The sequence below is a fragment of the Arvicanthis niloticus genome, chromosome 16 (assembly GCF_011762505.2).
Source record: "Arvicanthis niloticus isolate mArvNil1 chromosome 16, mArvNil1.pat.X, whole genome shotgun sequence".
Lineage (NCBI taxonomy): Eukaryota > Metazoa > Chordata > Mammalia > Rodentia > Muridae > Arvicanthis > Arvicanthis niloticus.
In genome coordinates this window covers 49,025,911-49,051,699 of record NC_047673.1, presented here as the reverse complement: position 1 = coordinate 49,051,699, position 25,789 = coordinate 49,025,911, and the positions used below count along the sequence as shown (strand labels likewise).

Sequence of the window (25,789 nt, the reverse complement as noted above, 5' to 3'; positions counted from 1 at the left end):
TAAAGTTTCTCTTTAACACATAGCATGTCTACAGGCATTACCATTGTTCTACTCTTGTTCTAGCAGCCATACTGTTGAAGTATTGTGCCTTTTCAGGAGACGTAGTCTCAAAGTAGATTTCCTGTTTCCCTCAACCCTTAAGAGTTTTTTGATCCTCTGCTTCCCTGAGGTTTCCTAGGATTTGAGTGCAGGAATTCTGTTGAAGATGTGTTGACTGGGACTTATAAAATTAGTATCTCTGAGATATGAGTTCTTTAATTGTTTATCCAACACAAAAGTTTTTATCCCTGAAGCTATATACATGTAACACTAAAGAAGCCAGCAGGTAGCTATTCATATAATTATTGTCTTAGTTAGGGTTTTTTCTGCTGTGAACAGACACCAATGACCAAGGCAACTCTTATAAAGACAACATTTAATTGAGACTCGCTAACAAGTTCAGAGGTTCAGTCTATTATCATCAAGGCAGGAGCATGGAAGCACCCAGGAGGATCAGAGAGTATGAAGGCAAACAGCAGAAGACTGGATTTCAAGCAACTAGGCCAAAGGTCTTAAAGCCCATACCTACAGTGGCAGACTTCCCCCAACAAGTACACTCCCTTTCCAGTAAGACTATACCCACAAACAGTACCACTCCCTGAGCCACATGCATTCCAACCACCACAATTATGCATTATGTGTATGTACATATGTAACAATAATAATTGAAAAGGGGATTATAATTTGAGATAGAGGGTGAGGCAGAGAAGGTAGGGCTTGGAGAAAGGAGAAGTGGAGAGTTTAGAGGAAGAAAGGGGTAGGAGGAAAGCAATTTAATTATACTTTAATTAAAACAAAATTATATTTTAAAAGAAAGAGAGAAATCAAACTGAACAAGCCACGAGGTGCAAGCCTGGATTGTGTTCAGTCCTCCATAGTTTCTGCTTCAGTTCCTGACAGCAAGATCCTATCCTGTGTTCTGACCCTGGTTGCAATCAGTGATGGGCTAGAAATTGTAAGGTGAAATAAAGCCCTTCCTTCTTACAAAAAAAACCCTACTATCAGTTCCATATAGTTGGCTCTGATAAGTTTGATTCAGAAAACTGGAATAGAAAATAAGGCATTAAAAGGATGACCCTCAATGCTCATCACCTTGATTTGGTTATTGCTTCTCACACTAAAGCCCTTCACTTAAATAGGTTGAGAGACTTCTGACTTTTATAGACATCCAAAGTAAGAGACACATAAACAACCTTGGCTTATTTGTCTCAGTCATTAAGACCTTCTATCACTGCCTTGAATGCCACATGTTTATAGGGAATATTTCTTTGTCTTTCATTTTATTAAAACATGTTGTGATTTTAAAAAAGAGAAACAAGTATGGCCTCTATCATAAAACCAGGTCATGTTTTATGAATATTTAACTTCCTGTGAACTTTTCATAAGGAAATTATGACCTTGAAAACTCCTGGTAGCAATACAACATTGTAACACAGAGGCCACTGCCACTGTCATTAATCATGCCAGGTGACTCCCTGGAGCTACTGTTGGCTTTTCAGGAGGAAGAAATAAGAGACAGAGAAATGTGGAAAGGTTGTTATAGGTTACTCTGTCATAAGAAAGCATGGGATTGGTGAGAGACACACAACCAACAGAATCTGTTTTAAGCTTATTTTCAATATGTAATTTGACATAGATTTGTTTAGAGCTTCTGTCAGATGGAAATCAATATACTAGGTTAGGCAATAAGAATTTAATAACCTGACAGCTAAATATTGCTTTAGTAGATGACTTTTTTATTGGGCAATAGAGGTATAGTTCATGCAGAATCACAGAAGCACTGTCCTAATAAGTGAGCATGTTTCACTTTTTTTTTTATTCATCAAACTATTTTTAGAAGCTTCAGGAAGGCATTGAAAACTTAAGGAAATTTTAGTGAAATAAAGAAGAATCATTTAGCCATCTGTTAAAACCTTTCCTTCTAGAGGAGAATAAGGATATACCTGTCACACAATCCAAAGTGTTCAGAATCAAACAAAATAGTGGATGAATCATTGGTTTTAATCTTTGATTGTATTAAAATACATTATAACAAATTTCAGTCCCTGGCCTTCAGTAATCATGTATATCCAAACTTAAAGATACAATGGATCTTTTTAAATCTTTAAAACATTATGGATCAAGTCATTTTGCTTTTTCACACTGTAATATCTAAATTAAGTATGATGTTCTTGGGGAAGTAGGCATCTAATGTCTTTCACAATCTCTTCTTCACTTCTTTGTGATGCAGATCTTCTCACAGAACACAGTGATTTATGAAAGTGGATGGTCAGTGGCCCCCAGTGAACCTGTAGTCTCCATTTCTCAGCTCTGGGATTATTAGTGTTTACCAGTGCAGCAGCCTATTTATAATGGCAAAACTTCCCTGCCAACACTACCAGATGAGCCGTGTTCCTGTCTCTCCACTGTTTCTTATGAATCATATTTCACTTGTAACTACACTCGTTATGTTAGAATTTTTTAATTGAGGAATTTTGTGACTTTTAATATTTTCATATCTTCAAAACAGCAAACATTTTATGTAATTTTGATTAAATTAGTTTGAGGTCATTATTATTGTCTAATCTGATACTGATATATGTCACAAATGACATGACAGAAGATCACAAGCTGTTTCCTCAGAATATGTGGATTCAACAAGTCTGCATCCACATTGCCCTTTTGATAGGCATGCATGCACAACTGTTTAGATAGAAAGAATGTGTTTAGCTCAAATGAAAAAGTAGAACTTTAACTTAAAAGGAAACTTCAAAAAAAATAGAAAAAATAGTGCCCAGTGTATTACTGTTGCTTAGCAGAGCAGACAAGGCAGTCTTTATTTATAACATACAAGTTTAGAGTTCACTGCTAACTTGGATGTCAGTGTGTTGACTCTGTTTGCACATTGTTTTATACACCAGTGTAGAAGTGAAGGGTTGATGGAAATATAACAGTGAGAGTGCATGGCTTTCTTTAACACTCTTCACCTAGTTGACGTCTCTCACCTTTAATAGGCAGATGCATTCTCTGGCATCTAAATTTCCTGCCTCTGTACGAAAATGAATCTCATTTCCCTGAAGTATCACTCCTGCTTCATCTCAAGGAAATGAGATTCTGTTAAAGCAAGTAGAATTTTTTTTTTTATTTTTAAGAGATTTTTACTTACAATATAATTAGCACATTTCACCTCTCTACTTTATTCCTCAAACCCCTCACATAAATCCTTTATGTTCTCTCTCAAATTCATGGCTTGTTTCAATTCAATTGCTGCCACACACACACACACAAATACTTATCTACTTAGATATACACATTCCTAAATATATACCTGCTCATTCTATATAATGGGCTGATCATATTTTGGGATAGAATCATCACATGGTTATATGTAGATATACAATGTATCTATGATATGTATTATAAATTAGCATTTAATTACATACATTATATATAAAATATAAAATCTTTTATATTTATTTATAGAAATATATTCACAGTTTTATATTATATATCTATATTATATAATATATAAACTGTATATATCACTTATACTATATATTATATATATATATATTTTTTGAAGAATCTACCCATACACAAACAAACACATACACAAACACACACATACACAAACACACACATACACAAACACACACATACACAAACACACACATACACAAACACACACATATATATAATTACAGATAGTATGGATAGGCAATAATTTTGGATAAAAATTGAGGACTTATTTTTATCTGAAAATCAAAATAAAGTATTTTCATGCAGTAAATATAACTAAATCATTGCATAATTTAGGAACATAAGGTCATCTTTCTGACCTGTACATTGTTTACTCACAGAACATGTAAGACAGTATTAATTCATACACAAATGCAGATATACAAAAATGGAAAACAATGTAGTAAAATACCTGTCATGGACACCTAACCTTCATATGTTCAGCCAATAAAAATGCATGTATATCCAGAAACATACATGTGCACACACATGTCAACACACACATGTGCACAAACACATACATACACACACACACACACAGAGGACACAGATATTATTGAGCACATTGTTTCAAATTTGTAGGTCATATTTGCTTAAGTAGAAGCAACACACAGAAAGGCCATTTTGTTCAATAAAATATCTAACTAAAAAGCAAATCTCTCATATATCAAATGACAAATAGGTATCATAATTCTCAATATATGGATAAACCCTGACACTTAAAGAACTGCTCATAATGATTAAGGACATTTTATAGTTGTTTCATTGTTTTGATTGGATGGAAATAAAGGCAAAGGGACAGACGGATTTCATTAAACTGTGCCGAAAGAACTGTATTGAAAATGATAGTCATCCTCTAATGAGGATGCTTGTATTGAGGGGATGAAGACTAAGCAGACTTAATTCTTATCCATTCTACCTCACACAAAATTGTGTGCATAATCACATAACAAGCAAAACATGTCTGAGCTTATTTACATTGTTGAAGTCTTTTCTTGGTGCTTTTTGGAAATATGCAGGAGGCTGGTTTAAATCACACTACATCATGGTGTTGAGCAATCAAACCTGCTTCCTTCCATACCATAACTTTTGGAAATCTCATATTCGAAATTTTCAGCAAATCAGAAAAATTTATATATTGATTTATGTGTGGATACTGGAAGTAGAGTCTACTTTAGGCAGAAGTGTAGATAGAGATTATATACACCCTTAATCATTCTCATTTTCTTCAAATATTATACTGATAATAATTTACTTTTAAACAATGATTGAAATGATAAAAACTTAGAGATATAGTATAGATACACTGAGACAAGCAGATACTTTTTATTTTACTTATACAAGACTAGTTCAGACAAGTTCATTAACAAAGAACAAAAAAACCTAAATTATTGCCTTAAAAATCCAAATTAGTTCATCTACATGATCTAGTACTGATGCTAAAATCAGTTTCATTATTTCTGAGAATATAAGAAGGATATTCTATGATAAATGGTCATAACCCTAACATTTATTCTTAGATGTCTATGTTTCCTTGTATATGAATTGAAGGCAGGTAAAAATGAAACATTACATAAGGTCATGTCCTTGAATTTCTTGTCAGTGTCAAAACTAAAATAGCTCTTAAAGAATTTTTCGGCAATTTGAAGACTAGACCATGTATTTAATTTCCCATATACTAAAATATTTTTCATAAACCTTTCAGAACTTCCTCCTGCGTGCCTCCCACGGCTCCTCCTTACACCTTCAGAAATGGTGTTTATTTCTTTGAAAGGGACAAATGTTCAGGCAGTAGATACTTTGATCATCTGTCTCTTGCAGCCTTTCGACCTCCAGATGTTTCCAGAGTTTGAAGTAGGTGCTGGCTATAGATTGATTTACTGGGGTCAGGGACCTTATGTTCAGTTAAACTTTTGGTTTTGACAAGTTGTAGCTCTCTGTAATTAGCTCAACTGCTAAAAAACAGGAGTTTCTTTTGATGAAAGTGACAGCTGCAATTCTCTATAGATATAATAATATATATTTAGGATCCAATGATAAAACAGGCGGTGATGGTGAATGCCTTTAAGCCTAGAAATTAGGAGACATAGGAAGGCAGATCACTGAGTTCAAAGCCAACCTGTTTGATAAGGCAAGTTTCAGGACAGCCAGATAAATACAAGCAAAAAAAAAGTAATGATAAGTTATACTGTTCTGTTGTTTTAAAACAATAAAAGGAAAAATCAACTACAACTTACTGACATATACTTTAAAGGAAATTGTGTGTGAATGTGAATGATTGAGTGAGAGAGACAGAGACAGTGGGCTTCTAACTGAATGTACTTTGGGCATGTGTATACACACACAATATGGACACATATACATATACATAATTCTTAAATTTATTTTTATATTTCATTCATAAACATTGAATCTATATCAGTCCTGCCCTTCTTTCTACCCACTCCAAGTCTTTCTGTGACTCTCTTTCCCTTTCTCCCTCCCAAATTCATGACCTGTCTTCTTTAGTTTTATATGTGTATGCATATATATATATATATATATATATATATATATATATACCTTTAATACTATTCCTCGTGTTGTGGGGATCTTCAACCTTAAAATTATTTCCATTGATACATCATAACTGTGATTTTGGTACTATTATGAATTGTAATATAAAAATGTGTGTTAGCAAAAGGGCCTTAGGTGGCCCAAAGTGGTCATGATCTACAGGTTGAGAACCACTGATTTAGAAGGAAAAATACGTTCTCAATTAACTGGTGCATGAAATGGGTACCTGTAATACAGAACATGATAGGAGAGGTACAGAAGATGTGGTGAATTCTGGGACACTTAATGCCTATATGTCTCTTGATGCAGCATTAGGTAAGATTTTCTTTCAATTGAAAAGAAAACAATTTTGCTTCACATCATATTACTGAGAATTTTAGAACAGAAATGCTAAGATAAATGTTATCAAATATTTATAAAAAAATACATGCACATATGTGTTTACATATTTAATTGTTAAAAGTCAGTATAATTTTCCCCATTCACAAAACATCAAGACTTTTAAGTGTGTTATGTGTGTATTTCTCTTTGGAATAAGAACTCTGTGTCTGATGTTCTAAAATAGTATAAACTAAGGAGAAGAGAAATGAACTGCTTTGCTCCAGGTGAATGACATTAAAGATTCTGTGTGTTAAGTGAAAGCTGAGCTTTCCAGCATAGCCAACAATTGCATGGTATCAACAAGCTGAACAGTTCCCTGACCCTAGAATTATACAAATGTCACTAATGAATTTAGACTTTTCAAATTACCAATGAAATAAAATCTTTCAATACATGATGTACCTATGAACACCCCTAGCCCATTACTGGTAACTGAGATAAAAGAATTTCATAATTTACTAATGGTTTCAATACCAGTAAAAGCATGGTGTTATGTTTAAAGCCTAAACAGGAAAATAACATTAGTCTTTCCCATAAGCTTAGCTTTGGGGCCTCCTAAACCTTGGAGAGTAGGGGATAAACCAATGGTAACACTGTCAACACATGTAATACAGACGATTGAAAATACATTTGAGTCTCCCCGCAGATGAAGGTGTGAACTTCTCCATACATCATCTTAATGGCAGTATTTTCCACAACGTGACATGGCACACTCTCTTCATATTTCATGAGTTCTATTTGCCTGACTTCAAAATGCCAAATGTGCTAGTGAACAGTGCCTTAATATTCATGGGATTTATAGATGGCATCGACAGTTGTCAACTAGAGAAATGGCTTCATCAGGAAGGAATCTGACTTATGATTTCCGGCACACATAAAATCATATAGTCATTCACATATGCATTTTCCCTGAAAGGTATTCTTTGCATAGTAATCTTTTATGAAAATTATACAGATATAAAATCCTCCACGTAATGGAAGAATATTTCAAATATGACTTGGCCATACACTTAGTATCCAGGAAATTTTGTTAGACTCATACATTTAAAAATTATTATATTTTACAAATGTTCTTTGAAAGACACAGTGATGTAAGCACCTTGACACTTCTCAAGTATGTACACCATCAAAACACAAATCACACTTACATACAGACAACTTTTATCTTTTACATAATTGAAACACATATTTAATTTTATAGTTTAGGACAGAATATTATAATTTGGTTGTGAGTCATATATATATCTAGTGCTAAGACAAAAGGTTAAAGCAGCTCTCTTCATTTCAAAAAGTTCTTACTTTGTTTCTTAGGCATTTTTAAAACATTTTGTTTATTGAGCTACCAAACAAGCTGAAGTTTACTCATGCATATCATTATTATAAATACTTAAAGTCTTATATTTTTTTATTCAGCTGTAGTAATTAGCTATACATTGAGTATATTTTAAACCAACACATATACTATTTGATAATTTAGTATAAGTGTTGATTCATTGTATTAACCTGAAATCATATGAGTAGAGAGAGTTTTAGGGCTATAATTGTTGGGTTAAATATACTCATCAGCTTTTGACCCTTTACCAAACCCTAGTCAGGTTTATAAGCACTTTATGCATATTATCTCAATCAGCTAGATACCATAATCAACCAGTTCTGTAGATGGAATAAACTAAATAACATGCTCTAGATTTCAGCACCAGCAATAGTTGAAAACTGATGAAGAACTGGGTCATTGTATTCTACAGCCTGATGTCCACTAACACCCTGAACTCTCAGAATGTGAACCTCACTGAGAACCTAGGCAGAAGACCCACCCCAGTGCTCTTTCTATTGAGCAATAGAATGTATACATTTTGAGTTGAGTCTGATACCTTTTCTGTTTTTCTTAGTTAAAAAATTCCTCTGAGTTTTTTTTTATTGGTTATTTTATTTACATTCCAAATGTTTTCCCCCTTCCCAGTTTTCCCTCTACAAACCCTCTATCCCCTCCATCCTCCTCCTGCCTCTAAGAGGGTGCTGCCCCTCCCACCCACTTCTGCCTCAGCAGCCTAGCTTTTTTCTATCCTGGGTCATCAAGGTTCAACAGAACCAAGGGGCTCCCCTCCCATTGATGTCCAACAAGGCCATCCTCTGCTATACATGCACCTGGAGCCATGGGTCCCTCCATGGCTTGGTCCCTCCTCTTTGGTTGGTGATTTAGTTTGGGAGATCTGGTTGGTTGATATTGTAGTTCTTCCTATGAGTTTCAAACCCCTTCAGCCCCTACAGTCCTTGCACTAACTTTTCCTTTGGGGTTCCATGTTTGCCTGCTTGCATCCTCATCTGTATTGATTAGACACTAGCAGAGCCTCTCAGGGGACAGTTATACCAAGCTCCTATCAGCAAGTGTTTCTTGGCATCAGTAATAGTGTCTGGGTTTGATGCCTACAGATGGGATGGATCACTACTTGACAGTCACTGGGTGGCCTTTCCTTCAGCTTCTGTTCTACTCTTCGTCCATGCATTTCCTTCTAACAGGAGAAATTCTGAATTAATATTTTGTGGATGGATGGATGGCCCCATCCCTCAAACAGAGGCCATGCCTATCCACCAGATATGGTCTCTACAGGTCCTATCTCCTCTCTGTTGGGTATTTCAACTCATGTCATCCCTGATGGGTCCTGGGAATCTCTTGGGTCCCCGGCATCTGGGACTTTCTGGTGGCTACCACCAGTTTCCCATCCCCCACTGCTACACACCTCCATTCAAAATCCTGTCTGTCTGTACTTCTCCCCTGACTTCTCCCCCATCTCCTCCTGTATCTGAACTGGCTCTCTTTCCCTCCCTTTCCTCTCTCCTTCCCAGATCCCTTCCTCCCTCTACTTCCTGAGATTATTTTCTTCCCTATTCTAAATAGAACTGAAACTTTCACACTTTGGTCTTCATTTGTCTTGGGTTCATATGGTCTGTGAGTTGTATTGTGGATATTCTAGAATTTGTGGCTAATATCCTCTTATCAGTGAGTACATACCATGTGTATTCTTTTGTGACTAGGTTATCTCATTCAGGATGATATTTTCTAGTTCCATCTATTTGCCTAAGAATGTCTAAAACCAATGAAGTTGTTGTTTTTAATAGCTGAGTAGTAGTCCTTTGTATAAATTTTAAGAAATACAGTTATGGTGACATCCCAGAGAAGGGTGAAGAGAATTCCATTAATGATTTCAATGAACTGTAGATACTTATTTCCTGGAATTTCGCTGTTAGATTTACATTCATAAGAACAAAATCCTAATGAGTATATAAAGTATATCGTCATACTTCAGCAATGCAGAGGCAGGAGGTATCTTTATAAAATCATATTCAGCATCACTTACATAAGTAATTCCAGGCTGCCTAGAATACGAAGCAAGGTCCAGATTGAAACCAACCAATTAAACAAACAAACACAAATATCAAAAAACACTGATTTTTTAAAATACTTTCTCTAGAAAATGTTTGTAGATGGCTCCAGGTGCCTGTGCTTTGATTTAACATGGCCTTGTTTATTTTCTCTGTGTTTGCAGCTAGCTGTTAAAAAATATCAATAAACTGAAGTTTTGAGATTGATGTCAAGAAAACTCTCGAGTCACAAGAGAGGACAGTTGTCGTTGTCCTCAGCATTTCCCTAGTTAGCCCATCCTTCATTTCTCTATCCCATCCACTGGGACATTCTTTCTAGAAACATCTATTATCCCATGCCTGTTCTCTGCCTCTGCCCTACCTACTGATTCCCAGGAAGTCTACAGAGAGAGCAGCAGTTCCTTGCCAGGAATCAAATGCCTTCCTAGGCCTATTGTTTCACTCCTGCTGTTACTGTGCAGGTGCCACAACTCTGCTGTGCTCTTATGGCCTTCACCCCGTCTCCTCAAAACCCTGGCTTTCCTTTCTCTTTTAGACTTTCTATCGCTTCCTTTCTCCCTTTAGACTTTTTAGCCCTGTGGAAGCAGAGATTATTCTGAGACACTAAACAAACCTCAGCTCATCCTGAAATCATAAGCTACATCCAGGGTCTTTAATTTCCACTCAGCCAGGTAACTCGGTTTCATTTTCTGAGAGGAAACATGCAGGACATAATGACTTTCTGTTCTGGCCAATTCATCAGTCACTCAGCAGCAAATTTCTGAAACACATTTTCAGACATATTTCCTAATTCTAACTATATATTCCTTTTTAAAAACATCTTATATACTAATATTTCTCCTGGCTTGTTATTTCTAATGTCTTTACTGCTTTTTAAGAACCTTAATTGGTATCTTTCATGTTTCTATTTTAATTATATTTCTCTCTTTCATTGTTTACTTCAGTTATTTGTTGGGCACAAACTCAGACTCCTTTGCAAGTGAGTCTGACATTCTGTCCCTGAGCTGTCTCAGCTCTCATTTGTATATCAGATCAATTTGCTAAGCAGAATATGCATCTCTTCTAGACAGCATTTTTTATTTGCTTAGTGCTTAACAGATGTGGATTTCAATTACTACAGTTTAGATAGCACCAAGTCACCAGCAATCTAATTTAAATCTTAGTTACCATCTCCTACAAGTTCTTAGTATTGTATGAAGTAAAATATTGCTATAAGCTATTCAGTCATTAAATCACTAACAGACACATAAATATCCTGTCTAGAAACATTTAATCTTCTTTCTCTTTTCTATGACAAAAAAAGTCATTCTCAAGTTGAGTTGGTGGTTAGTCTTTGTACATCTGTTACTCACTTTCCACACACCAACTCAAGCCTGGCTTGATGCTCTTGTATATTCTGGATTTTTCTGAAAAGAAGTTGTGTATGAAAAGCTGATTTACTGATTAAAAGAGCAGTGATGTGCACAAGTGTTGTGGGTCCAGGGGCCAATTAACTTAATTTGAAATGCTAGCTTTAGCCCCCTACTTAGCCACTTTCTTCTTGGAAGCTACAAACAACATCCCAGAATCTATTGACTTAGCAGACCACCAACCTCTAACACCTGAAAGGTAAGAGTGCCATCAGATGGCATCTAAGACCTATGAAAAAGCTTTTCATACTTTGTTGTTAGCACCTATCTCATGTACCCTTTAAATTTGCCTCAATTTTTGTCTTTTTTATTGTTAATGTTCTATAAAAATATAAAACTTTGAGAAAATTCTTTCACATTAGAACATGAAACTTGGGGCTAATTGTGTTTCATAGTCACACTCACTCTAAAAGTCTCCAAATTTAGGTATATCTTAATTCTTTAAAATATTTCCTCTTTGTGTGTGCATGTATGTGTATGTGTGTGTCTATGTGTATCTGTATGTGAACAACTCTTTCCAATGATCAATTCATGTGTGATATGATACAAAACAACAACCACCCTGATTTTATTTGATGAAGAGTGGCTCATGTAAAATAAAAGCAATGAAAGACTTACATTATAATCCTGGAAAGGAAACGGAAAGGAAACAGGAACAGGGCTAGAAAAGTCTATGAAGAGGATGTTTTAAAGGTGTCATCATCAGACAGAATCAGGATTTTCTCTCCTGATAACAGACTATTGTGCTAAGAGCACTGGGATGGGGACAATAACTGTATATGCTTATTTATGTTAACTTCCAATTATGCTACATTGGGATGTGTCTAACATTTCTCATGACAATGGCTTATGTTTTTCTTCTTCCAAAGAATTAACTGTAAGTTCTTTCCTAACTTAGTGTTGATTCTGTTCTATTCTGCCAAAGAGTAATTTGTTTGTTTGTTTTCGATGTCAATTGATGTAATTGCACTTAAACACTTTTAGCAGTTATATGAGTTTTTATATGAGTTAATCAGGGGAGCTCTTCTTTAGTTCTGTTTTAACAATGCCCATCAATTCCTAGGGACCATGATTGACATCTCTGGTTGTCATTATAGATATGATGACTATAGTGCTCAATAAAACTTTAAGCAACCCTCTGGAAGAAAATAGAGTGATGTATATGTAGCACACAGTTTAATCGCTTGTCTGGGACTGAGACTTACTTTTTCTAAATCCTTATTATTTTTGTTTTGCTTTCTATTTGTTTTAAGCTTATTTTGTTATTAAACATATTAACTCCTTATACAATAAATTTTGACTATAGTTCCATTCCTCTAGTGCTCTCAGTTCCAGATCTACCCTCTGTCTCTCTATGCCTTTTATTAGTAGAGAACAGGCTTCTAAGAGATAGCAACCAAATATGGCAACATAAACTATAGTAAGATGAAGCAAAAACTATCATATCTAAGCTGTACATGACAAACCAACAGGAGGAAAGACTCCAAGACCAGGTACAACAGTCAGAGACCCACTCATTCTTGCTTTTAGGAGTATATAAAAATACCAAGCTAATAGCTATAACTTATACACATAGGACCTGGTGTGGATCTCTGTATCTCTGTAGGCCCTGTGCCTGCTGTTTCAGTCTCTGCGAGCTCATATGTGTCTTGCTTAGTTGATTCAGAAGGTCTTGTTCTATTGAAGTTTTCTCTCTTTCCTCTGCCTCTTACAAACTTTCTGAGTCCTCTTCCCTGATCTCATGATCTGATCCTAATCCTGAGCTGATCTGATGGATATCTCCAATTCAAACTCTCTCAGCATAATGTCTGGCTACAGGATCCTGCATCTGTTCTTATCTGCTGTCAGAGGTAGTCTCTGATGATGACTGGATAAGACATTGATCTATAAGTATATGAGAATATCATTAGGAATCATTTAATTAATTAATTAATTTAGTTGTTTGGTTGATGTGACTAATAGTGTTTGGTTTTACCCTCTGTCTCTGGGCTCTCTAGTCCCTGATTCTTGGGCACTCAAGCACTGTCAGGTATGAGTTCCTTCTCATGGAGTGGGCCTCAGGTCAAATGATGAGGATCAAGACTGGAGGCTGTCCTGTGAATTCTTTTGTGTACCTATACACCTACACTCATGTGTGCGTGCACATGTGCACACACACACACACACATGCAGCAAACATCATTTTAATACAGACTACATTCATTAATTATTTGAGAATTATATATAATATACTCACTAGCCTCCTACAACTCTTCCTATATCCACCTCTTTCATAACCAAACAATTTTCTATTCTTGTTTAGTAATTTTTTTCCAAAAGCATTAAATCCAGTTTGGGCTGCCCATATCTACTTGGTTATATGTTCAGCCACATAAAGATTATTGACATACTGAGGGCAGCCGCCAATAAATACTCACCTGTGGGAGAAACTTCACAACCACAAACATTCCATGCTGGGGCATGTGCAAGTCTTGTGCATGCTGTTAAAATGTCTGTGAATTTATCTGTGCAATTATCCATCATGCTCAGAAAAGACTGTTTCTTTGTCCACATTTCCTAACTAGATTAACCATCTGTACGCCCCTCTTCCAAAAAGATCAAGGAGTTGTGGGTGTGGCTTTCAAATAAAGAATGAAGAATAGGAAGATTTAAAAGGACTTAAGGATGAGAGAGCAAGCTTATAAAAGACATACATATAAAATGAGGTCAAATGAAGTTAACTTTAAATGGTTGACTACCAAAAAAGCATGGTTCACGTAATGGTTTATTTTATTTTATAGATGCTGCCCATTCACTCACAAAACCCTGTAAACATATTAGCTATTGCTCATATTCTAGGTTACCCTCAAGACCTTGACAGTGAGATCTTACTCCTCAAGACACTTCAAACTTGAGTCACAGGAAAAGAAAACATTAAGGTAGAACTGACATGGAGCTGTCATCCATCCTGGGTAACATTTTTAGTGCTACAAGGTGCAATGCTTAATACAGGAGGAGAAATGTAGTCCTTAATCTTTATCACCTGTGAGCACTGTGAGCCATAGGAATACTGGGCTTGACAGAAAATTTCCACGGGAAGTAGTGGCATTAATGTCACCAGGATAAATACTCACTTCCTCATTGGATTTAAGACTTGCTCCAGGAGATGAAACACTGACTTGGCATGGCAATTGTGGCCACAATGAGTTCACCTTGATATCAGTAACACTGAATATTTTCCTGTTATGTTTACATACAGAGTTTTAAAAAGGACATGCATCTGGGTATAGGAGTATGCGACAAGATTTCTATGATTTATCAGAGAAGCTATAGGAACCCAAAGCACAAAGAATAAATAAAAACAAAGCAAATATTTACATATATATATTCATAAATTAAGGCATGTTAGTCCTACACAAGAAATGAAGAAACCTAGATGAGACTAAAGAACAGATGTGTATGCATGTACATCACATTCTCATGATACCCCATTCCTATTATGTCCTCAATCCCTCTCTCCTCATACAGTCAAGAGAAAAAAAAAATTGACAATTATAAAACTTCTTTATTAAAGAACAGGACTAAAAAAGTAGCACACAGGAAAACTTATAATCCCAACACTTGTGAGGTTGAGACACAGGAATCAAGAATTTAAGGCCAGCCTTAGATACAAACCAAGTTCCGAGCTAACCTGAGCTAAATGAGTTAAAATAATAATAGGACTACTTACTCATTTTCTTTTATAAGTAGAAAAGCTAGCAGAGTCCATTTTTATCTGAGAGTTTTCTCTAAGACCATGTTGAATTCTTCACCTAGTTCTGTGCGTGCGTGTGTGTGTGTGTGTGTGTGTGTGTGTGTGCGTGTGCGTGTGCGTGTGCGTGTGCGTGTGCGTGTGCGTGTGTGTGTGTGTGCGCGCGCGCGTGCGCGCGTGCCTGCGCATGCGTGTGCGTGTATTGTCGTTTAATGCACAGAAGGGAGTAGGGAGAAAGGGCATCATCTATCTCTTACTTTTAGGATGGACTCTAGGTAATGAAATTTTAGTAAACCTGATAAAATTTCTTAAGCCTTTTTCAAGCATGGCAGGAGCCTAGGAACTCTGCACTTAAAGCTTCTTATCTGATGCTGTAGATTATTGACTGACGGAGGTTTTTTTTTTCCTCCATTAAAGGGGAAGTACGCTAGGTACCGCCTACCCGCAACACCTACCATCTTTAAAACACACTTAACTGCCTAAGTCACAGCCACGGGGAACAGCTATGCTTTGATATTGAGGCACTTTAAAAAGCCACCAGCATGAATGAGCAACTTTAGAAGTCAGTTTGGGGAAGAATTGTAACCACGCTTTTTTCATGACTGAGATTCAGTCTCTCTTCACAATCCAGAACTTTCTCTGTCAGGTCCTCAGATTAGATGGCAGGCATACCAGAAACGGTGACTCACACCACCTTCACGAAGTCGTTATCCCCAGGCCTGGACTCTTTGATTATTGTGGCATCCCCTCAGGCACTGCTCCAGCCTCTGGGCCTTCTCCGGCTTCTGCAGTTGTCATCTACCAGCCTGGCTTTCTCACTAGTGATCTGTGCGGGTGCCTGGATGGGTCCCATGGGAAGCTGGTGCCTGTTCTCCTGGTGCTTCAGCTTCGCCATGACCGTGATCATCCTAGCCGTGGAGTTGACTGGACACCAGAGGTGCTTGTCCCTGTCATGGCAGAATTTCCCCGTCACCTGTGCCTGCTATGCTGTACTCTTCTGTCTGTCATCTTCCATCATCTATCCTGTCACCTATGTGTGGTACATGTCTCACGATTACGTCAGAAAATATGCTGTCTGCGCCATTATATTTTCGTGCATCTCCTGTGTGGCTTATGCGACAGAAGTGACCTGGACTCATTCAAGGCCTGGAGATATCGCTGGCTACATGGCCTCTACGACTGGGATGCTCAAAGTTTTTGAGTCCTTCGTGGCTTGCATCATCTTTCTCTTCCTCAACAACCAACACCTGTACAAGCAGGAACCTGCACTAGAGTGGTGTCTGGTCGTGTATGTCATATGCTTCATCTTAACCATGGTGGTTATCCTGCTCAACCTGGGGAAATGTACGACTATCCTGCCCATCCCGTTCCCCACCTTCTTGACAGGCATGACTTTCCTGTGTGTCCTCTTGTACACCACCGTCATTGTCCTCTGGCCTCTTTACAATTTCAATGAAGGGTTTCATGGTTTTCCCGATCGATTAACGGATTCGAGCTGCAGTTATAAACATGCGCACTCAGTGTGTGTCTGGGACCGCCAACTGGCAGTGGCGCTCTTGACTGGAGTCAACCTGTTGGCATATATAACAGACTTTATGAAATCTAGCTAGCTGGTATATATTGAGACTCTAAGATTCATAAGAGGAATCCCTTGTCATGTCCCTACTGCAACATTTTCATTTTTCTTGCTGTCTTTTCCTGTCCCCTTTTCTTTAGATCTGGTTCATTGTTCTCTTTCTGACTTACTTTCCTTCCTTTTTTCTTGTTCTAGCTTGTTTTCCTTCGCACATCCTGTTTTGCCCCTGAGCTGTTTCTTCATAGTCTTTTGTTTGTCAAATCTATATTTTTTTCTATTAGTTTTCTCACCTTTTTGTTTCCTGGTCACTTCTTTTTCTTTCCTGGGCGAGCACTCAGACTTCTTACTGATTTACCCACTCCTCCCACCACTAAAGGGGTTGGCTACACACATGGCTGGCTCCTCTGCTGCTCTTCATGCTGTAAGCCTGAGAAAGAGCCCCTTGTCAAACGATGATGAAATGTTGTTTGAAATTTCTGAGTTTCTTCTTTAAACACTGTTTATTTTTACCTTGTATGTGTCATGTTTCCTCGGTTTCTCCTTAACTTTTATTTCTAAGCCAAAACATCATTACATGTCACTTTCTATCTGAAATTCCTCTTTGCTTGACTAATTACCATTAGATGGGCTTGATCTCAGATCTAATATTCTGAGTCTTATTGATCCCACATATGCAATAGCAAAACAGATTTTACTTCTTATGCTCAATGTCATATGCCATTGTTATCTACTTCACAGAAACTTCCGAATATACATCAAATTTGTTATTATAAAAATCCAACATATATCAACCATCTAATTTATGTAAACACAAAGCTGATAAGAGCTTCTACTAAAAAAAACCTACAAAAATTTGACTTAGGTTAAGAAACTGAATTTTTTATTATGCTGCTATAAGCAGTTTGAATATATAAGTGAAGCACATCTCTCTATATAGAGCATCACTATGGTAGGGGTTTCATTGTATTGTTTTCTACCTATATTAATATTTCCACTGATTACTGAGCTTTATTTTCTATAACTAATGAAACCACAGTTGAAATACACAGTTATAATAATTCAAATTTTATATACTATAAATAGTTGGTTTTTTCAGACGTAACTTTTTCTGATATATTTTCTAAAATAAAATGTTAATATGATTCTCACATTGTACTTTGCAACAGGATTACATTAACAAACACAAAGAACCACTTTCTTAAATATAGGAAGCATGTTTTCCATAACTTTCCCATGGAAATAATCAATATTGATTTTTAAATTCTAATTAATGCTCTTTCCCAAAGATAGAACTTATAACAATTTATTACACAGGTATATCATCTCAACTTTCAAGTAGGGGAGAAAAACTTATAGCACTTAATTGTTAGTTAATTTTAATTAAGGAAATCAAATAAAACTCTAGCTTGGACATTCTTAGGTATACCACAAAACTTTATAGCAACTCTAGGGAAGATTTCAAAATACTTGAACATAACTGTGAACTCTCTAATATGGCTTCCACAAATCTGTCTCTGAACACAATAAAAAAAGATTTTGTAGGTAACTCAAAACTGTTTAAAGGGGACAGAATATTATGTAGTTTATATTTTGAGACTGCTGGGCTTGAGTTTTGATTCCAAGAAAGGGAAAGAAAGTTATTGAGTGTGCCAAGAAGAATGCCTACAAACATTCAGACAGAAATAATATTTAATACTTTTTAGGAGAAAATATGTTTAAAAACTAGGTTGCAAATTTGTCTATTTGCTGACAACATTAATTCGTACATTAACAACTGTCACAGTAGGATAATACTTACCCCTAAGAAGCTTCTCAAGCAAGGTCATTCAGGAGGGGATTTTGGGAAATAGGAGCCTTCCAAGGACAGTACTGCACAGTACATCTGAGAAAATACTGAGAGAAGACCATGAGAAGTGAGAAGGATAAAAGGACCCCTGGAGACTCAGTTGTTAAAGGTTTTAACAGGTTTTATTCCAACGCAATCTCACAGAGATGTTAATTTATGTGTTTACAGTTGCAGTGAGAGAGTAATCATCAGATCTACAAAGTACATCTCATTTTGGATTTTAGATGTTAAGAAATATTCTCATAGTCCATGAAATTGATTAAATGAGTCAACAATATATCACTATTTAGGTAAAATTTCTTTATGAAATACTAGTTTAGTCAATCAGAATAAGTAACATTCCAGGAAAACATATTCAGACTTACCCTCATGACTGCTGAGATTCATGGATTTTTGTTTTGTTTTTGTTATTTTGTTTGTTTGTTTCTTAGTGTAGTGTATTATGGGATTAAGGACTAAATGAGAACCAGTGAACTAGGTATTCAGAAAAATAGCACTCACTGAATCTAGATTAGGAAAGACCCACATTTTATCATAATGTCCATAATGAATTCCTTCCTAAAAAAATAACTTGCAAAATTATTTCGAAGGTATTTCTCTAGAAAGAATTTTCTCAATTATGTTCATCTATTTACATTGACTCCCCAACATAAGATAGCGCATCCACTTTACATATGAGAAAGCAGAGGCAGAGAGACTGAAGCTGAGAAGTCTATGGTGTGTTTAGAGGAGCCGCATTGCATTTGCAACTCCATTAGAGATGACCTTTTCACATGCTGCCCCCTGCTTCAAAGCATGATTAGGAGAAGCAAAATGAGTCTTTGTATTGATGTACCAGTGTCATTATTCTAAAGAATTGGTGTCCAACTGACACCATCATATGGCTTAACTGGTCCCAAGGTATTGCGTGTTATAGTTCCTATTCGCCTTCAGTGACATTCTGTACAAAATAAATGTTTAAGAAATGTAGGCATATAGTATAGCACTTTTAACAGTTCGTAGGAATTCAAGGAAAGCACCTAATATTTGATACTTGGATTTGTTAATCAGCTCTCTATACTCCTCTTGCAGACTTTTGATTACTGTATTATTTTGAAAACTTTATTTAGTTTTTAGTTGATTAGTTTAATCATTCTTATGAGTCAGACCACTGTCAAACATAAGAATGCAGACTAGATTGGGATAGTCTTAATTTTCCAATAGACTTGACTTTAGAAAGGCAACATTTAAACTTTTGTTGGAAATCTCTTCACTATTGAAGACCTTAAAATTCAGAGCAAGTCAAGCTTTCTATTTTATAAAGGAAAAATTATTCACAATATTTTTATATGATAAGTCGTTGAGAATATTTTCAAGACAACATAAAATAGTGAAGTCTTTGAGCATAATCTGAAAGATCTTGTGTTGTAAACCTGTTTTGGACAATTCAAACATTTGCAAGTCATGACTGGACAAAAATGCAGGTGATCTCCAAAATTCCATACTCCCTTTATGCAAACTGACAAGTCATCTAATAATATTTAAAGACATTTTAATATATATTATAAATATTACATTATAAATATTGAAATATAAATATTGCATCTATAATATGTGGTATAAATATGATTATGTAATATATAATTAAATATTAACATATATATGCATGTTTGTGCACCAACACTTAAATATGTGCATCACTTGCATGTGTGATGCTCATGTAACCCAGAAGAGAGCATCATATCTCCTGGAATTGTAATTATAGACTATAGTGAGCTTCCAATAAGTATACCAAAAACCAAATTCAGGTTCCTGGGAAGAACAAAATGTGTACCTAATTGCTGATGCAACATACAATCTCCGTAGCCCCATTTTTATGATTGGCATGATCAAACTTGTTTAATTAGAATTATTTCATTGTGCAAACACTTCCCAATAACCTACTTTATATCTGGTGCTTTGAAACAGTTGCATTTTTATATATATTAAGAAAAATTCAGAAGATATGGTAGGCTTAGAGATGACAACAAATATATTGCTGTTTCCACTGAGAAGAAAGCAACCTCCCTTAAACTTGATTCTATTTCTGGTTGCTTTGATCAGTATAATATGGTAGATATAGTATTATGCCATTTTTAGTCTGCTTTGAAGAGAACTTGCTATTGGTCTTCCCTTTCTTTGAAACATTGGTATTCAAATAAAAAGATTAACTTTATGAAATTACTATTCTACAGTGAAGCCAAGACTGATCTGCTAGAAGATTTGTTAGAAAGACTATGGAAGGACCAAGTAGAACTGAGCCAAATCCTAGCAGGCTCACAACCTTTCAGAACCTGGTGTGATATTTTGGAAATTTCAGGCAAGAATATATTGTTCTTGCATGTTCACTTCTCAAACTCTTGTTTTCAACATAATTAAATGTCATAATCACTTTACTTTAAGCATGCTTTTGTTTTTTAGGTGTTTGTTTGTTTGTTTGTATAAAATGCTAAAGGATACTTTACAACTTACAAACTCTTCCCTTAGCTTAATATGCAATGTTGGAATATTTGTTGCACTTTTAAAAGTTATATTGTAAGTAAATAAAGTGCTAATATCTGTCATATTTTATTATATATAATACATATAATTAATAAGTTTTAACTTGATAATTTAAATTTATATTTCTCATTTAGAATAGTCTTATGAAACATAGAGAGAAAAATGTACACTGTTGTTTAATTAAAACCTTTACTTATTTTTTATTGGATATTTTATTTACATTTCAGATGTCATCTCCTTTCCCTATTTTCCCTCCCTAGAACCCCCATCCCATCCCCCCTCCTCCTTTTTGCTTTTATGCCATTTTAATTAGATGCATGTATTAAGGTCAGTTGTAAGTTGAAGGTCTAGCAATACAATAGATGCAAATAGTCAAGGAACAAGCAACTCTTCAAAAACCACATATTTAAACATTTTATATTTTCTCACAATTTTTTCCTATCTTGTGTTCTCCTCATATTGTGAAGTTCCAAGGGCCTGTGGGATGTGAGAGGGACTTGTGTTATTGATTCCAGACAGTTGACTAACTAATTTGAACATCAAAGATTGTGGTACCCTACAATGTTGCAGATTTGAAGCTATCTTTAGCTGACTTAATAACCACTTATGCCTACCACTCTGTTTGACCTAGTCATCTTGCTATGTAATAATAGGTAACTTTCACCAAAGATCAGGAATGCCATTAGATATCATCTGATATTTATAACAAACATTCCCTTTCTTTGTTGTAACTAGATTACTTGGTGGTCCAACAATGTAGTGTAGAAGTACATTTAACTACCTACTTGGTGTTTCCCAATCACGTTTCACACGTATATTGAATCATGACCATCTTTGCTCTATTACTATAAAAAAAACTTCATGAAACTGTTATTAAACTGAATCTGTAATTTTCCAAAAGGGTAATTTATGAATCTTTGTTATTCAACTACTATCGATCACGTTTGTTCCCAGAAAAATACTCTATGGCTTTGAGTTGAAAACTCCAATTCCTGCTTCATTGCTTTGCCAGAGCTATTCAGCTACTCACATTTTTTCTGTGTGTGTGTGTGTGTGTGTGATCTTTGGTGCTTCCCTTTTCGTTCTGAAAAAACTATGTTCCTTTCATACACAAAATGACTTTTAAAATCTTCTCATTATTGCTCTACTACCCCAATAGTTTAAAAAATTAGAACACTTTCTTTTTAAATGTATTTATTTATTTATTTACTTATTTGCACTCCAGATTTTATTTCCTTTCTGGTCCACCCTTTGACTGTTCCACATCCTATACTCCCTCCCAGCCTGCATCCCTATTTCCTAGAGGATGTTCCCACCCCCCACCCCCACCCCCCACCCCTACCCTCCACCTACCAGATCTCTAAACTCCCTGGGGCCTCCTGTCTCATGAGGGTCAGGTGCATCTTCTCTGACTGAAACCAGACCTGGCAGTCTTCTGCTGTATAGTGTTGGGGGTTTCATATCAGCTGCTGTCTGCTGCCTTTTTGGTGGTCCAGTGTTTGAGAGATCTCGGAGTCCAGATTAATTGAGACTGCAGGTCTTCTTACAGGGTCACCATCCTTTTTAGCTCCTTTCAGCATTTCCCCAATTCAACCACAAGGGGCAGCAACTTCTGTCCACTTGTTGGGTGTAAATATCTGCATCTGACACTTTGAGCTGCTTGTTGGGTCTTTCAGAGGGCAGTTATGCTGGGTCCCTGTTTGTAAGCACACCATAGCATCAGTAAAAGTGTCAGGCCTTGGAGGCTCCCCTTGAAATGAATCCCACTTTGGGCCTGTCACTGGACCTCCTTTTCTTCATGCTCTTCTCCATTTCCATCCCTGCAGTTCTTTCAGATAGGTACAATTATGGGTCAGAGTTTTGACTGTGGGATGGCAATCACCTCCCTCACTGGATGCCCTGTCTTTTTCCGGAGGTGGGCTCTATAAGGTCCCTCTACCTACTGTTGGGTATTTCACTAAGGTCCCTCCCTTTGAGTCCTGAGAGTCTCTCACCTCCCAGGTCTCTGGTGAATTCTGAAGTGTCCCCCCAACCTCCTACCTCCCAAAGTTGCCTATATGAATCATTTGCCTGCATGTATGTATGTACACTGCATCCATGCCTGGTGTCCTCAAATGCCAGACAGGCATCAAATCCTCTAGAACCACAGCTTCAGTTGGTTCTGCACTGTCACATGGTATTGGGACCCAAAAGTTAGATTCTATGGAAGAGTAGAAACTGTTCATAACCAATTAACCAGTCAGTCTTAAATCATTATCAATATCATCTATATTAATAACAGCATCACCACCACCGTCATCAGGCTTCTTCTATTCAATAACCAATTTATATCACTGCAACTGCATTCTTTTGCCAAATGACTGTATCGTCTTTTGCCCTGCTCCAAGTTCCAAGTTTTCAGCTTTGTGTTTCAAAGATATTATTAAAAAGTAATGAAACCAGATATTGTTCAACAGAGGAATGGATATGGAAAGTATGGTACATTTACACAATGGAGTATTACTCAGCTATTAAAAACAATGAATTTGAAAAATTCTTAGGCAAATGGATGGAACTAGAAAATATCATCCTGAGTGAGGTAACCCAATCACAAAAGAACACACATGGTATGCACTAACTGATATGTGGATATTAGCCCAAAAGCTCGCAATACCCAAGATGCAATTCACAGACCACTAGAAGCTCATGAAGAAGGAAGACCAAAGTGTGGGTGCTTTGGTCCTTCTTAAAAGGAGTGACAAAATACTCATGGGAGCAAATATGGAGACAAAATGTGGGACAGAAACTGAATGAGGGGGTCATCTGGAGACTGTTCCACCTGGGTCTCCATCCCATGTGCAGTCACCAAAGGTAGACACTGATGTGGATGCCAGGAAGTACATGCTGACAGGAGCCTGGTATAGCTATCTCCTTAGAGGTCTGCCAGAGTCTGACATTCAGAGGCAAATGCTCACAACTAACCATTGATCTGATCAAGGAGTTCCCAATGGAGAATTTAGAAGACTGAAGGAGCTGAAAGTGTTTGTGGCCCTATGAGGAGAGCAACAATACCAACCAACCAGAGCTCCCCAGGGTCTAAACCACCATCCTGGGAGCACATAGGACCCATGATTCCAGCTGTATATGTAGGGAAGCATGGCCTTGTCGGGCATAGGTGGGAGAGGAAGTCCTTGGTGCAGTGAAGGCTGGATGTGCCAGTGTGGGGGAATTCATGGGTTGGGAGGTGGGAGTAGGAGATTGAGTGGGAGCCCATCCTCATAGAAGCAGGAGGAGGAGGTATGGGATAAAGGGTTCCTGGGTGGGTGGGGGGACATGGGGAAAGGGGATCACATCTGAAATGTAAATAAAATATCCAATAAAAATAAGTAAAAAAAAATTAGCCATCCCTTTCTATGTACTCAATAGGAAAACATTAACAACTCTAACACAATCTAGACAAATAAAGATGGGGGGGAACTCTTTTAGGGTAGAAGTATGTTAGGGGGCATGGAATATAAAATGAATAAATAGAAAATAAAATGAATAAATAAATACATTTTTAAAAGATAGGGGACATCTTTCTGTGACATATTTAACTGCAAGCTTTCACCTGTTTTTAAAAATCTCTCATGCTTCTCTCAGCACATTGTAGACCCTGTGGCCTTCAAGTATTTCATGAACTCAGCAACAAAGTCATGTTTTCTTCAGGAAAATGCTCATTTAAAAACTCAGATGAAGTCAAAATAACATAAAAACAAACTCTTTAAATACTTGGCTTAATTATCAATCTCATGCAGTTGTGATGGGCTCTGTGTTGTTCTTGTTCTTGTTCTTTGTTGTTGTTGTTATTGTTGTTGTTGTTGTTGTTGTTTTGGTTTTCGTCTTTCGAGACAGGGTTTCTCTGTGTAGCACTGGCTATCCTGGAACTCAGACTGTAGACCAGGCTGGCCTCAAACTCAGAAATCTGCCTGCCTCTACCTCCCAAGTGCTGGGATTAAAGCCGTGCGCCACCACTGCCCGGCGTTGTTGTTGTTCTTAATCACTATAACTTGTCCTTTTTAAAGCCAAGACATTGACAGAATTAGAGGCAGACACCTGTAAGGAAAAATGATATTACACAAGCTTGTAATTGAAAGCTTGATACTGTAGAGGATTCTAATGAGAGTAGGCCACATAGCACATGCATTGACTTGTTCACATTTATGTATATCTATGCACAAAATCATATAAATATATTTTTATAGTTTTACATGTTTTTCATATTTCAAGGGTCTTTTACATGGGGTTAAAATTGGGTTATAAATGGTTATTAAAGAGAATGTGAGCTATCTATAGCAAACATTCGTTACTGTATCACAGTATCAGAGACTTAGTTGAGACGTGAAACTATAGTGGTTTTATATAAGTGTATTGACCTCTTCCCATTTTTGTTAAAAAATATTTTCACAAACACAAGTAAATAAACAAAATAAGAGTGATGATTTCTTCCAGTTGGACACTGTACCCCCATCCCCAACAATAAGCAGAAACTTGTGTCACCTTAGGTTCTGTTTCAAAGATGATAGCTTCACTACAGGTATATAAAAACAGGAAATGAGTCACTTTACACAAAACAGAATGCATTTTGAAGGGATTTGTTAACTGGGTTTCACAATCAAAATCAGTATTAAAGTACATATTATAATTTATTTCATAATTTAAGAGAGCATTAAGTACAAATCAAGCTTCTCAACTGGCAGTAGGTTCTCATTTAAACTGTATTCTCTGTGTATAAAATTCAGAGATCATGAAGTAATTACATGTATTTTTTAGTTCAAATATTTGGTAATGTAATAATTTTTAAATGTCTACAATTTCCTTTGGACTCCTCCTAA

At 36.4% G+C, this 25,789-nt stretch overlaps 2 protein-coding genes across 2 annotated transcripts in view; both read left to right on the top strand.

The window, feature by feature from the left end:
* Galntl6 (polypeptide N-acetylgalactosaminyltransferase like 6) overlaps positions 1 to 25,789 on the top strand; it is a 1,047,155-nt gene that overhangs the window by 189,446 nt on the left and 831,920 nt on the right. The window lies entirely within an intron of this gene.
* LOC117721884 (myeloid-associated differentiation marker-like) lies at positions 15,472 to 16,868 on the top strand. The gene has a single exon (XM_034520733.2). It carries the CDS (start codon positions 15,654 to 15,656, stop codon positions 16,602 to 16,604), a length of 951 nt encoding a protein of 316 aa, XP_034376624.1. The 5' UTR covers positions 15,472 to 15,653; the 3' UTR covers positions 16,605 to 16,868.

What these genes read in the sequence shown, in the direction of transcription:
- LOC117721884 (XM_034520733.2), top strand. Translation starts at nt 15,654, where the DNA reads ATGGCAGGCATACCAGAAACGGTGACTCACACCACCTTCACGAAGTCG.